Source organism: Elephas maximus, chromosome 24, assembly GCF_024166365.1.
Source record: "Elephas maximus indicus isolate mEleMax1 chromosome 24, mEleMax1 primary haplotype, whole genome shotgun sequence".
Taxonomy (NCBI): Eukaryota; Metazoa; Chordata; class Mammalia; order Proboscidea; family Elephantidae; genus Elephas; species Elephas maximus.
In genome coordinates this window covers 49,764,343-49,780,523 of record NC_064842.1, presented here as the reverse complement: position 1 = coordinate 49,780,523, position 16,181 = coordinate 49,764,343, and the positions used below count along the sequence as shown (strand labels likewise).

The following is a 16,181-nucleotide window of genomic DNA, read 5'->3' as shown; positions in this document are numbered from 1 at the left end:
CACTTGTGTTTTTTAAATATCCTACTTCTGAAACAATGTAGTAACACTCATTTTAAAAATAAATTTGCAAACAGCCTATTTTATAATAATAATGACTATGCTACAATTTTTAAAAAGTATACATATATTACTAATGACTATCAAATAGGAATTATTTTTGGTCTAAGAGTTAAAAGATTCTAAATTAGTTTTTGTACTTAACTGAATTTTGCCATACCTTAGACTATTATAATTAAATATTTTATAAAAATGGTACTTTTCTTTAGTGGAAAGGGGGTGACATCAACAAAATGGTGGTGAGCAGTTCTAGACTCTAGTCCTTCCACAGAAGCATCAAAGAAACAAGGAGAAACTGTCAAAATCATCTTTATCAGAACCATGGAAAATAGTCAAAGGTTTACAGCTGAATCAAGAAAAAGGCAACTTAAAAATGTAGAAAAGCTTTGTGGCATTTTCACTTGCCTTTACCCCACCTCCCTCCCCAGCTTGGTGGCAGTGTTGAAGACTGTAGCCTTGAAGACTGCAGCCTGTGTTCTCAGTGTGGTGCCTTGGCCCCTGGCTTCAGAGATCTTATTTACAAATTATTTTTTTGTCTGATCTCACCTGTCTAGAAACTACATGAAGGACTGAAGCAAGGTACTTGTCTCTGTTTCACCTAACTCAGAATTTACTCTGGGCTGACAAGTGGCAAGCATTTTTCAAAAAACAGTAAGGCAAATGAAAAACCCAGAGCCACCTGGGGCAAGAGATTATGGTTGAGAGAGAAAATGTTGTTGTTTAGGTGCCGTGAAGTCAGTGCCGACTCATAGAGACTCTATGCACAACAGAATGAAACACTGTGCCGTCCTGTGCCATCCTCATTATCATTGTTATGCTTGACCCTATTGCTGCAGCCACTGCATCAATCCATCTCTTCGAAGGTCTTCCTCTTTTTTGCTGACCCTCTATTTTACCAAGCACGATGTGCTTCTCCAGTGACTGGTCCCTTCTGATAACATGTCCAAAGAAGGTGAGGCAAAGTCTTGCCATCCTTGCTTCTAAGGAGCACTCTGGCTGTATTTCTTCCAAGACAGATTTGTCCATTCTTTTGGCAGCCCACAGTATATTCAATATTCTTTGCCGACACCATAATTCAAATGCATCAGTTCTTCTTGTCTTCCTTATTCATTGTCCGTCCAGCTTTCTCACACATATGAGGTGACTGAAAATATCATGGCTTGGGTCAGGCACACCTTAGTCCTCAAAGAGACATCTTTGCTTTTTAACACTTTAAAGAGGTCTCTTGCAGCAGATTTGCCCAATGCAATACATTGTTTGATGTCCTGACTGCTGCTTCCATGGGCATTGATTGTGGATCCAAGTAAAATGAAATCCTTGACAGCATCAATTTTTTCCATTTATCATAATGTTGTTTATTGGTCCAGTTGTGAGGATTTTTTTTTTTTTAATTGTGCATTAGGCTAAAGTTTACAGCTCAACTTAGTTCCTGATACAAAAATTGATACACACATTGTTGTGACCCTAGTTGCTATCTTCCTTTTCACCCTGGATTTTCTGTGTCCATTCAACCAGCTCGTATCCCTTTCTGCCTTCTCATCTTGCCTCCGGACAGGAGCTGCCCATTTAGTCTTGTGTATCTACTTGAACTGAGAAGCACACTCTTCACGAGTATCACTTTATCTTATAGTTCAATCTATTCTTTGTCTGAAGAGTTGGCTTCAGGAAGGGTTTTAGTTCAGGGGCCATGTCTTCTGGGGTTCCCAGTTGTGAGGATATTTGTTTTCTTTATGTTGAGGTGTAATCCATACTGAAGGCTGTACTCTTTGATCTTCATCAGTAAGTGCTTCAAGTCCTCTTTGCTTTCAGCAAGCAAGGTTGTGTCTTCCGCATATCTCAGGCCATTAATGAGTCTTCTACCAATCCTGATGCCACATTCTTCTTCACACAGTCCAGTTTCTTCAATTATTTTCTCGGTATACAGACTGAGTAACTATGGTGAAAGTATATAACCCTGATGCACACCTTTCTTGATTTTAAACCATGCAGTATCCCCTTGCTTTGTTCAAATGACTGCCTCATGGTCTGTGTACAGGTTCCACATGAGCACAGCAAAATGTTTTGGAATTCCCATTCTTCTCCGTGATATCTGCCTTTGCACAGTTAGTAAAACACAGGTAGACATCTTTCTGGTATTCTCTGCTTTTAGCCAAGGTCGATCTGATGTCAGCAACAATGTCCGTCTCTTCTTATGAATCTGGCTTGAATTTCTATCAGTTCCCTGTCGATATACTGCTAAAACCACTTTTGAATGATCGTCAGCAAAACTATATTAATGATATTGTTTGGTAAGTTCTGCATTCTATTGGATCACCTTTCTTTGGAACAGGCACAAATATGGATCTCTTCCAGTCAGTTGGCTACGTAGCCATCCTCCAAATTTCTTAGCATAGACAAGAGAGCACCCCCAGCACTGCGCCCATTTGGTGAAACATCTTAGTTGGTATTCTCTCATTCCTGGAGCCTTGTTTTTCACCAATGCCTCTAGTGTAGCTTGGACTTCTTCAATACCATTGGTTCTTGATAATATGCTACCTCCTGAAGTGGTTGAACATCGACTAATTCTTTTTTGTACAGTGACACTGTGTATTCCTTCCATCCACTTCTGATGCTTCTTGCATCATTCAATATTTTGCCCACAGAATCCTTCGATATTGCAACTCGAGGCTTGAATTTTTTCTTCAGTTTGTTCAGCTTGAGAAACGCCATGTGTGTTCTTCCCTTTTAGTTTTCTAACTCCAGCACTTTGTATATTTCATTACAATATTTTACTTTGTCTTCTCAATCTGCTCCTTGAAATCTTCTGTTCAGGTCTCTTACTTCATCATTTCTTCCATTTGCTTTAGTTACTCTACATTCAAAAGAAGTTTCAAAGTCTCTTCTGACATCCACTTTGATCTTTTCTTTCATTCTTGTCTTTTTAATGACCTTTTTCTTTCTTCATGTATGATGTCCTTGATGTCATGCCACAACTCATCTGGTCTTCAGTCATTAGTGTCCAATGCATCAAATCTATCCTTGAGATGGTTTCTAAATTCAGGTGGGATATACTTAAGGTCATACTTTGGCTCTGTAGACTTGTTCTAATTTTCCTCAGCTTCAACTTGAACTTGCATATGAACAATTGATGGTCTGTTCTGCAGTCGGCCCCTGGCCTTGTTGTGACTGATGATATTGAGCTTTTCCGTTGTTTCCTTCCAGAGATGCAGTCAATTTGATTCCTGTGTATTCCATCTGGTGAGGTCCACCTGTATAGTCACTGTGTTGTAGAACAAAGGTATTTGTAGCAAAAAGGTCGCTGCTCTTGCAAAATTATATCATGCACTCTCCAGCGTTGTTCCTATCACCAAAGCCATGTTTTCTAACTACTAATTCCTCTTCTTTGTTTCTAACTTTCACATTCCAATCACCAGTGTCTTGGGTATCTAGTGTTGCCCTAACAGAAATACCACAAGTGGATTGGCTTTAACAAATTTATTTCCTCACAGTAAGTAGGCTAAAATCCCACATTCAAGGCCTCAGCTGCAGGGGAAGGCTTTCTGTTTCTGTTGGCTCTGGAAGAAGGTCCTTGCCCTCAATCTTCCCCTGGTTGAGGAGCTTGTCAGGCACATGGACCCCGGACCAAAGGATGTGCTCTGCTCCTGGTGCTGCTTTCTTGGTGGTATGAGGTCCCCAACTCTCTGCTTGATTCCCTTTCCTTTAATCTCTTGAGAGATAAAAGATGGTACAGGCTACACCCCAGGGAAACTTCCTTTACCTTGGATCAGGGAGGTGACCTGAGTAAGGGTGGTGTTACAATCCCACCCTAATCTTCTCAATATAAAATTACAATCACAAAATGGAGGACAACCACACAATACTGGGAATCATGGCCCAACCAAGTTCATACACACATTTTTGGGGGGACATAATTCAATCCATCACAACCAGTAATTATCAATGTATCTTGATTGCATGTTTGGTCAATTTCAGAAATTGGTAAAAATCTTCAATTACTTCATCTTTGGCCTTAGTGGTTGGTACATAAATATGAAAAATAGTATTAACTGGTTGTTCTTGTAGGCATATGGATATTATCCTATCACTGACAGTGTTGTACTTCAGGACAGATCTTGAAATATTTTTTTTGATGATCAATGCAATGCCATTCCTCTTAAATTTGTCATTACCAGAATAGTAGACATAAGATTGTCCAATTCAAAATGGCCAATACCAGTTCATTTCAGCTCACTAATGCCTAGGATATCAATTTTTATGCATCCCATTTTATTTTTGATGATTTCCAATTTTCCTAGATTCATACTTTGTACATTCCACACTCTTATTATTAATGGTTGTTTGTAGCTGCTTATTCTCATTCTGAGTTGTGCCACATCAGCAAATGAAGGTTCCAAAAGCTTGACTCCATCCACGTCATTAAGGTCGACTCTACTTTCAGGAGGCAGCTCTTCCCCAGTTGTCTTTTGAGTGCCTTCTGACCGGAGGGGCTATATCTGGCGATGTTCTACTGTTATTCATAAGGTTTCTACTGGCCAAGTTTTTCAGAAGTAGGCTGCCAGATCCTTCTTCCTAGACTGTCTTAGTCTGGAAGCTCAGCTGAAACCTGCCCACTAGGGGTGACCTTGCTGGTATTTGAAATACCTGTGGCAAAGCTTCCAGTATCACAACACGCAAGCCACCATACTATGACAAACTGACAGATGCGTGGTAGAGTGTTGGCTAAGATGTGTATAAATTGGAACCTTTGGGTATTGCTGTTGGGAATTCAAAATGGTTTAGCTACCGTGTAAAACAATTAGGCAGTTTCCCGAAAAGGTTAAGCATAGAATTACAAAATAAGCCTGCAACTCTAGACCTATGTATATACCCAAAATAATTGAAAACATGCACTCAAACAAGTATACGCACACACATGTTCATAGCAGCATTATTTACATAGCCAAAATGCAGAAATAGCACAAATGACTGGATGTATCAATTGTGATATATTCATAAAATGGAATATTATTTCACATTCAAAAGAAATGAAGTACTGATACATGCTACAGTGTGGATGAACCACCAAAATGCCATGCCGAGTGAAAGAAGCCAACCACAAAAGACCACATATTATGTGATTTCATTTATATGAAATATCTAGAATAATAAACCCATAGAGACAGAATGCAGATTAGTGGTTGCCAGGGGCTGGAGGTCAGGAGAATGCTTCATTGGTGAGCAGTTTACTGTGGAGTGATGGAAATGTTCTCAAGCTACACAGATATGGTACTTGCACAACCCTGTGAATGTACTAAATGTCACTTAATTGTCCACTTAAAAATGATTAATTTTATGTTACATGAACCTCACATAATAAGTTATTTAAAAAATAATGGAGAATGCATTTTTATCAAGATGATGAATTAAGATGATAATTTTAGTAAGATAATTAAAAAGAGTAATTGTATTGAATTAAAAGAAGTGACCAGTGTTTTTTATCTCCACAAAATCTTAGGCATTTTTTGTTTGTACTTCTAGCAGCTACATTAGAATTCAATTTCAACTGCCCATTACTCTTTTTAATTATTTCTACTTATATGTAGGTTTTTCCTGGCTACCTCCTCTTATTTCCTCTGCTTGCTCCTTTCTTTCCTTTTCTTGTTTTCTTACATTTCATTTCAAAGAAATAGGCAGGTGCTTTGGTGACATTATTGATAGTGGAGATTACCCAGGAATGAGATTCTAGTAGCTGGGAGCCCTGGTGGCAAGGTGGTTAAGTACTCAGCTGCTAACCAAAAGATCAGTGATTTGAATCCACCAGCGGCTCCATGGGAGAAAAGATGTGGCAGTCTGCTTTTGTAAAGATTACAGCCTCGGAAACCCTATGCGGAAGTTCTACTCTGTCCTATGGGGTCACCATGAGCCAGAGTCAACTTGGCAGCAATGGGTTTGGTTTTTAGTTTATTATAGAAGCTTGGCTTTTCCCAACTAATTAAGGTATACAGAGGAGGCAATGAATAATCACTTAATGGGGCGATAGCAGAAGTATGAGAATTGAACCTCTTACCCGTCACTTCGCAAGTCAGTGTAATGTTCTGTTTCTCTCTTACCCTCACATCTTCCAAAGTATTCTCACCCACAATGCGAGGTGGTACTAAATAAATACATAGAAAAAGTAAGTCACAACTCCAACAGCGGGGCTCTTATAGGCGTCAATTCTATTCCTCATTTGTTTACTAGGATGATATCATCACATTAACATGACCAAGTCTAATCTTAAGATATATAATAAAGTTATATGCCACAAATCCAATTATAATACAGTTTATTATAATTTTATTAAACCATAAAGTCTGGATAAAAATATGTCAACAAATCAATGAGTAAGAGCCTTTATTAGATGTTTATTTCCTCTGCTATAACCCTAACCAGGACTCAAGTTATTCAGTGTCTTGGATACGGTTGAACGATTGTGAAATGCAAGATATGGCATTTCAGCCACTTCAATCAGGCTGGTTGCTCCAAACCATTCTAATAGTAATTCTTGCCAAGTGTGAAAGTCCAGGGGCCAAATCACACATCAGCATGAGACTAAGTCATAAATAAATTTCAGCTGTGCTCCCAGAGTGGATTTGAGCCAGTTAGAATCTGAACCGACTCAACGGCAATGCGTTTTTTTTTTTTTTTTTTTTAGAATCTTTTCTAGATATTGCAAATTACTTAAGTACCTAATACTGAAAGTCCAAAGATTTTTCTTTCTTCACCAGCTGCATTCCTTACAACACAAGTATATTGGCCAGCGTCTTCGCTTCTGGTCTGCATCAATCGTAGAGTCCTACCTCCTGGAAAAGCAAATCGCCAGATAACTCAAACAGAAACTAAATCCTTACAAGTTGTCCAAGCGAGACACAATTCAGGTAAAAATTTAACCAATACACTTCAAAGGCCTTTAAAATGAATTTATGTTACGTTTTAAGCCTAGATAAAGCAGACTAGAAAATTCAGACTAATTTTCTGGTTCAGTGGAAAAAACAAATGAACAAAAGAAAGCAACTTAAAATAAAACAATGCTGGATGGACAGCAAACAAAAAACGGAGTCTCACAGAGCAGATGAATTTTGAACATGATCTTACAAACACGTATACTGTAATACACAGAGGTGTTGAAAGAAGCCATTCTACATTGAATATGAACAAGGACGTGGAGGTAAAAAGATGTGAGTAATTGTACTTAATGCAGAGTAAAAAAAAAAAAAAAACCCCAGTGCCATAGAGTTGATTCCGACTCATAGCAACCCTATAGGACAGAGCAGAACTGCCCCATAGAGTTTCCAAGGAGCACCTGGCAGATTCGAACTGCCAGCCCTTTGGTTAGTAGCCATAGCACTTAACCACTACGCCACCAGGGTTTCCTAATGCAGAGTAAGTAAAGGAAATGGCAAGAGATGAGGCTAGATGGGATACAGCCAGCATCTGTGGGCCCTTTAAAGTCTTGCTAAGGAGTTTAGGCTTTATTGTGTACACAGAAGGCCATGAAAGTGTATAAACAAACAAAAGTCATGATTTGATTTGTGCTTTAGAAAGACAACCGTGGCAGGATGTTTAGTAAAAGATTCTCAGTTTGCAGTTGAACATATGAAAAGGGAATTTTAGATAGAGGAAAGGATCAACAACGCTGATTTGGGTGACATCAATGTGTAAGTGATAAGTGAAGGCATGAGAACTGACTTACTGGTTTTCAATTGTGTGCCATGGAACCCTAGAATTAGGATTTATATTATGTTTATAGTACTACAACTCTGCTTTTGTTTTTTTTTATATTTGGACTTCTATGTAACATCTTGTTTGAGGAAGTATTCTTCATTCAAGGAGAACATGTAGACTGAAATGAAACTATAATATGATGAAGGGTGTAATTTGGAGGGAACCTCCATTTAAGGACAAAAGAAGAACCAGCAAATGAGCGTGAATCAAAGTCTTCAGAGAACTAAGAGAGGCACCAAGAGAGTAGGATCCTGGAAACCATTTCAGGAGTAAGTCTAAGAAAGAACAAGTCATTCTTAGATTTTGTAATTATTTCTATCTTGTGTATTTTTGCCTGTGACATCTGAACTGAAAAAATTTAAACAGTGTCCTATGAAATTTTCATGTAAATATTCACCTGCATCTAGTTTTCTCTGGAGTTTTCATCTGTTTTGTTTTTATAAACACAACAAGCTGTCATCCCATCCTCAACCCACAGAAATGTGAAGTTAGTAGTACCAATGGTTGGATCTTATTTAGATATAGCCGATTACCTGAATTCAGTTTTGTTTTTTCCCAGTTGAATTTAGGCAAACAAAATTGAATACAGAAATAATTTAAACATGTTAAAATATATTAATTAGGAAAGGATTCAAGCTCTCACTGTAGCTCCAGATTAGTGAGACCATAGTATGATTACAGTTGAAAGAAATTTAAGCAATACTACTTCTATGAGTCACTGCTGGCTCTACCCACTCAACGTCATAAGTCTCAGGATCTTTCTTTTCTCTTTGTTCCCTCATCTTCTTACTTACTCCAGAGGAGGTGGAGGAGGGTGTTCTCACAATAAGTTATATGGAGACATTTATTGTACCTGTTAAATTTTAATAGCAGTTATCTGTTCTTGGCAGATGACTTCTAACAATGACAGGGCCTTCGCCAAAGTAATGGTTGCAGAAAAGCCTCACATAAGGTCTCAAGAGGACTAATCTTAAAGAAACAGAAGTGTGCAGCAGACCAAGCAAGGACCAGGCCGGTCATATGCCATTGATTTGATTCTCATTCATCTATTGCAAAGGGGACATGTTCAGACTGTAAAACTGGATGACTCCTCTGGCAGCACCACAAGGTGAAATACTTTTAATGTGGTTGCTCAGGGATCCCTAGCAGCTAGTCAGGTAATGCCAGGTAGTACTAAATGAAATGAAAACACCACTCCAGTAAATCTATAGTAAGCCAGAGTACATCACTCTGTGTTGCCTTTTATATCTACAGGAGTCTAATGTAGTTATAGTACTTAACAAGTGTTCCTACTTTTGCAACAATAAGGAATTTCAAATAATATGAGGGTCTTTTCAAGACAAGAAGAAAATGTGCTCAAATTTTTGACAACCAATTTTTAATCCTCATTACTACGCATTTCTTAAGGTCAACAGCGACTGGAAGTCCTATGACAATGAAAGCACCAGAGTAAGGACACAGGAAAATTTCCCAGGACAGGGAGTCCTTTTACCAGATTGTCTACGGCAATAATAACAACAAATGTGTATTAGCTGCTTTACACACATTACCTCATTTTGCCTTTACACCAACTCTAAGAAGCAAGTTATTAATTTTAATTATTTATACCTCCATTTTACAGGTGAAGAAATTGAAATTGGGTAAGTAACTTGCCTGAAGTTATGTATCTAGTGAGTATCATAAATAATAAATAGAGTTAATAGCAATGTACACTGCTCTTCAAGCTCCTGTCATTTATAGACCAAGATCACGGAGAAACGTATTCTTTGGGATATTTAGGCTAATTCCAACACTGCAGTTCAAACCTACCGCCTGCTTTGTGGGAGAAAAGACCTGGCAATCTGTTCCCATAAAGATTACGGCCTAGGAAACCCTATGGGGCAGTTCTGTTCTGTCATAAACGGTTGCTGTAAGTCGAAATTGACTCCATAGCACACAACGACAATTCCAAAACTAGGAAAGGATCTTTTCTAAAAAAGCTTTCAAAAATGGGAATCTGTTTTCTTTGAATAGATTTAAGAGAATGGAGCCCCCTCCCTTTAAAAGTAGTTCATCTTGATTTTAAAGAATCTAAATATTTTTGAAGTTGTTTATATTCAGACCCAAATCTATCCTTACAATCTTCAGCACACTGAATTAGTTTTAGCCTCTGGAACAAGACAGAATCAATGTAATATTTTTCTGCATTATATCTCTTCAAATATTTAAATTTAATTTTCATTATTTACCCATAAGATTTATTCTTCCAGACTAAATACAATCAGACATATTAATTATTTTGACATCATTTACCATCATGGTTACTGCCCATTGAAAATATTGTCAGTAAATACTTCTTCTAGCCTTCCTGATAAGATCTGTTAAGTACAACTGGCCTCTTAATTTTCTTATTTGAGAAAATCTAGCCTTTTTTTTTTTTTTTTTTTTTAGTGGTGTAGTGGTTAAGAGCTTGGCTGCTAACCAAAAAGTCGGCAGTTCAAAACCACCAGCTGCTCCTTGGAAACCCTGTGGGGCAGTTCTACTCTGTCCTATAGGGTTGCTATGAGTCAGAATCAACTCGACAGCAGTGGGTATCCATTTTCAGATAGCTTTCTGAGTCCATCTAAATACATATTATATAGTAAGCAACAGAATAAAAGAGAACGATAAGACTATAAAAACACATAGAAAAATTTTGGCCTTATAAAGCTAACCAGATTATCAGGCTACTAGAATTTCTAATACCTGAGAGAGTTCTCACAGAACTGCTAAGACTGACAGGCCACCCATCTTTAAGCCAGGTTATTGAAGGCAGGGGAATTCCTGAAGCTTCGCAAGTTAGCGACACTGAGTTCTTTTCTACCACACTGATATTTTCAGGTGTTCCATGGTTCCCTACGATGCTTGGAGGGGCTATAAGACAAAACAAAACAAATAGTAAACAAAAAGAACAGTTGCCAATACATATGAAAAACCAAATACAAGATAGCTTATTGTTAATAAGATCTCCATTTTCTAGTCCATAGTAAGCAAAATAGGCAATCACAATGCTTATTATTATTTGCATGTATGTGTGACATTCCTATAAATAAAAATGTCACTTCTTCCCCACTATTAGCACTAAATGACTTTCATATGAATATTCTAAAAGTGGTGAATGATTTCACATGGGTCACTTGTCTTTTCTGATAAATTTCTAATATGAATTTGTGACCTTTATGTTACAGGCAGGATTTTCTAACAATTCTACTCCAAAGAATTTAAACTAATCTATGAGTTGGAATCGACTTGACGGCAGTGAGTTAATGAAAAGATACTTAAGACTGATTTTTCTTTTTTATGTTCTGATTCCTTTAGCTTTGACTCACACATTGGTTGCAAACCACACAACATTAATACTTGGCTTTGTGTATGCCTTAACTGGATTCAATTTGTAAGATGTGTATTTATTAAATCTACTATTATTTCTATAGACTTAAAAGTTACAGTTCAGTTTGGATATATCCAATTAGGTGTCCCTGAGCATGTACATTTTTGGTATATTCTTTTTGACATTTATGGCTTACTTCAGCATAAATCATATTAAAGCTGACTTTTGCAAGAATCTTGCTCAACTGATGGAGAATCAGAAATCTCTAAGGAACCTAGGTTTATATCAGCCTAGTCAAGACAATTAACTTGGAAAACATAATTGTGGAATTTTACACTGGACAACATTAGATCAAAAGCACTTTAGGAAAACAATTATCTATTTTATTATTTTCCTAAAAGAATATCAGTATGTGCTTATCTCAGCAAAGCGAGAAATGGGCAGTAGGACATAGAAGGAGTAATGAATGACAAGACATATTTAGAGAAGTGGTGCATATATGGGAAAGAAGAGAATAGATATAAAAGACTTTCAACATGGAGGCCTACATCTCCCATCCAGGATGCTATAGATTATATCGGCCAGAGAGCAGACCTATTGAGCCTCTTTATACTTACTATGTACACTTAAGTCATATTTTCTGTCAGTCATTCCTGCTACATTCACAGCCACGCACACATAGCGGCCTGTATCAGACACATGAATGTTCTTCAACTTAAGGATACGACCTTCATTCAGTATTTCCACTCCCTTTCCCTTGGCCAACGGGCGGCCATCTTTCATCCAGGTTACTGCTGGTTGAGGAATACCCTGCACCTCACATTCCAAGGAAATACTCTTTCCTCTAGTCACAATTACTTCAGTAGGTTGGCTGCCACTTTTGGATATGGTTGGACGAACTGGGAAAAAAAAAGAAAATTGCAAATGTTTGTTTCAAGTCTTACACAGAAATTATCATCAGCCAAAATTAAATAAATGTTGATGTCAAAATATTAACTACTAAAGAAGAGACCAGAATCAACCTGATGGCAACGGGTTTTTTTTTTTTTTTTTTAAAGAAGAGACCCAGGAGTACAGGCATGGCATACAGTGACAGGTAGAGTTCTTCTTCTTCAATATGTCTAAGTAGGATCACAACTAAAATAGAGCTATCAATACAGTAACTAAAGAATGTGGTATTTCCTATCTTACCTACTTTTTGAGAAATTATATACACATATTCAAACTTATCATTTGTGGCCCTGATTTACAGAAGTCTTCCTACTACTAACTTTAAATAAATATGGTAACCTAGCTCAAGGTATGTCCTCAATGAACATCTGTAGAATGACTCGTACAATTAGAAAGATATGGATACATCCTTGTCATAATTTCAACCACAGGAAATATATTCTTTTCCCTTTACCATAAAAAAGGGGGAGAATATTCTTAGTGGGTGCATATCTACCATGCACTATGTTACTTGATCTTTTTGTGTTGCTCCTCTTCAATGGAATCCCATTGCTCTTAGTACAAAAACCAAAACATTTAAATGGTCTACCAGTCCCTGGATGGCTTCATCCTGCCTACCTCTCAGATTATCACAAAATTCTGTTCCTGAATAGTGTCTTGCCCACTCTTGTCACAAGGCAGTCTGAAATTCCCTTCCACCTCCATGTACCCTTGCCTACACTATCATATCCTTCAAATTTTAGCTCAAGAGCTATTCCCTCAGAGAAGCTTTCCCCAGATCAGTAAAACAAGCACATTCTTTGGTTATGACTTTCACAGGACTGTATTACTTTCATTTAAGCAAATCTCTGTTTGTAATTATACTTTGCTTAGTGGTTAGCCGTTTAATCTCTCTCTCTCCCCCTCTAGGCCAGCACTATCTATAGAAATCTAATGCAAGTCACATACGTAATTTTAAACTTAAAAAAAAATTTTTTTAAGCACATTAAAAAATAACAGAAACAGATGAAATTTAGTAATACATTTTATTTAACCTGGCTTACCAAAAAAGTTACCATTTCAATATGTAATCAATTTTAAAATATTAATTTTTTTTTTTTGTATAAAGTCTTTGAAATCCAGTGTGTATTTTACAGTGACAGCATATCTCAACTGAGATTAGTCACATTTCAAGTGCTCAATAGCCACATGTAGCTAGCGGCTACCATATTGGACAGTGTTGCTCTAAATCATAATCACGATGAGCTCCAGGACTATTTTTGGGTTTGTTCACTGTCATATATGCCTACGGTCTGGCACATAGTTGGGAATTAATAAATATTTTGCACAAAGAAGTAAAGTATCAGGGAGATTGTGGTGTTTCTTTTGAGTGTGTCCCTTTTTTTGCTTGTTCTAATTTTTCTGCAATGAACATACACTGCCTTTGTAATGAGAAAAAATAAGTTAAATAATTTGTTTTAAATTTTGAAGTAGAACATTTCAGTACTGGAAGACTATTTTGTCTTGCCGCAGTAGAAAAATAGTAGAAATACAAAGGGACATCCCATTTTAAATACTTTAGTGATATGATATAGTAAACACACATTAAACCCATTTTTTACCATTTTCTTTCTTCTTTAGGATGAGTCAAATCACGTTAGGATACTGTAGCAGACACTACTAACTGGCTGACCCAACATCCGTTACAACTTTCTTCTTCCTTCCACCATTCACTACAGAAGTTGGAAAAGTTACACCTGATTCTCAGTCTTCTTTGAAAATTGGGATGGCCATGCAGATCAATTCAGATGAATAAAATCTAAACAGAGGTCTGCTGAGGAGATTCTGGGGAAGTTCTTGCTTTTCTGGTGAAAGAGAAACATATCACCCTTCCCCTTCTTGTGGCCTTCGATGTGGACTTGACACCACAGCTGCAACGATCATCTTGAGACCATGAAGGAAGGGCCAGGGGAATCCCAGAGCTCCTGTCCTGATTTGGTTAGATGCTGACCAACTTCTGTGACTAACTGCCAGCCTTGCACCCCTCATATGTAAGAAAATAAACCTCTACTCGCTTGTCACTGATCATCAATTATTGTTACTTTGCAGCCGAATTCACCTAATTGATACAGATTGTAAATAAGAAAATTAGACCAACTTAAATACAGACATGTTGTAGCGGGAGGGCCAGTGGACCAGTGTCAGTAATCTCATGTACTAGTGACACTTCTACTACATACAAGCCATGTGACCTTGGTCAGCCACAGAAATCTCCACAGGCTTAGGTCTCCACATCTGCAAAATGGAGGCAATAGTTTTATGTCTTATGTAAAGACTAAATGAAATAATGCTAATATTCTAAACACTCTGGAATATTATACAAATTAAAATTTTTTAAATTTAGATATTTTTGCATATTGTAAATATACCTTATCCTATAATACCATCCTCCTTCCCTCTCCAACCCAGACATGTCCATTATCCTGCCCCCAACAAATCACAGCCACATTGACGTATCTGCTATTGGCAGGCTGATGCAGAGGGGACAATTGTATTGCTGAATAAACAACAGCCATAAATAATTGCTCACTGGTATGTCAGCACAATTTAAATAATGCGAGGTTCATAAGACAGTTGTTATATTATAACTATACCACTTTAAACGAATGTTAAAGATATGAAAAAAAAAGTAAAAAAGAAAGAAGGAAAATTTTAGAAGAAAATTGTACCAAGGCCAAGCTAATTGATAACTTACCATAAACCTGCAGATCGTAGTCTTTTTTTGTAGTTCCAGCAACGTTCGATGCTACACACGTATAGAGCCCTGCATCAGATTTTTCAACAATTGAAATCTGTAGCTGCCTGCCCCCAGATAAAATTCTGACTCGTCCCGCAGAGTCAGCCAGGACTGGAGAGCCTGCAAAGAAAACCAAATGGCAGAATATGAGGCAAAATTATAAAGCATTTTGTATACATACTGTAAGTATTTATACTTATTTGCTTCCTAGTCCAAGTATCTAAATGGCAGATGATATTGTAAAGTAATCCCACCCCCCAGCATGCAAAAAAAAAAAAAAAAATGGAAGAAAGAGAAATGTTTTCCAAAGTTTACTTCTGTAATTTTTCCTTTTGTTCAATGTTATACTTGAAAGAGAACATACTTAGTAAACAAAATAAAATCTTAAAATCGTAAAAGAAAAATGATTTTTAGAATCAGCTAAGGATTTATATAATCTGATACTAATGCAAATAAATATTTTATGATGAATAAATTAAACATCTGTGCATCCAAAGAACCCAATCTTAAAATACATTTCAAAATGGTTACAAATACAGCAAAGATGTTTGCTTTGGAAAATGATTATTTTAAATCTATTTAAAGAAGAAAATCTGTTTTTTTTGAGTAGTCTGCCCTATAAGGCATTTGATTAAAAAAAAATTAATGCAGAAAATTAATATCTCCTGGGGAGCAGTTAAAACTCTGAAAGGTGAAGATTTTAGCTGGATAAGTACAACACATTGTACGTTTAATATGAAGCAATTATACTGTCTAATATTTTGGTACATTAAGTCCAAGAAAGTTTATTAATAGATTGACATGCTTGTCAAAGAAAATATACATGTACTTCATGTTTTTATTTCATTTTATAAATGCCAAAGGATAGGAACTGACCTTTGTTATTCCAAATGAGATTTGGGGGTGGAATACCACTGGATTCACACAATAGACTAATGAGGTTCCCTTCAATAACTGTAAGTTGAGCAAGTTCATCAGAACCATAAATATTTGGTGGAACTGAAAGAAGAAAAAAAAAGAAAATTCTTGCCCTTATCTCATATACACTTTTCCTAACATGTTACATGTAAGAAAAAAGGCTTATACTCAAATGGCACAAAGAAAGCATTAATATGTGAGGTTTACATATCAATAAAAAAAAAATACCACACTAAAAATCACCTATAAGGTTATAAGGTATAAGGAGCCCTGGTGGTGAGGTGGTTAAGAGCTTGGCTGCTAACCAAAAGGCAGGCACTTCAAATCTGCCAGCTGCTCCTTGGAAAACCTATGCACAGTTCTACTCTGTCCTGTAGGGTCGCTATA

General features: G+C 37.0%; 1 protein-coding gene across 6 annotated transcripts in view; it reads right to left on the bottom strand.

The window, feature by feature from the left end:
* HMCN1 (hemicentin 1) overlaps positions 1 to 16,181 on the bottom strand; it is a 551,288-nt gene that overhangs the window by 134,495 nt on the left and 400,612 nt on the right. For 5 of the 6 annotated variants that reach the window (XM_049868532.1, XM_049868536.1, XM_049868533.1 and 2 more), the window contains 6 exons: positions 15,753 to 15,875; positions 14,835 to 14,996; positions 11,767 to 12,048; positions 10,525 to 10,692; positions 6,765 to 6,878; positions 6,104 to 6,190 (listed from right to left, as the gene is read on the bottom strand). In XM_049868532.1, the coding sequence (XP_049724489.1) occupies positions 6,104 to 6,190; positions 6,765 to 6,878; positions 10,525 to 10,692; positions 11,767 to 12,048; positions 14,835 to 14,996; positions 15,753 to 15,875 (936 nt within the window). The remainder of the gene's footprint in view (positions 1 to 6,103; positions 6,191 to 6,764; positions 6,879 to 10,524; positions 10,693 to 11,766; positions 12,049 to 14,834; positions 14,997 to 15,752; positions 15,876 to 16,181) is intronic. The other variant, XM_049868534.1, reaches the window with a different exon arrangement.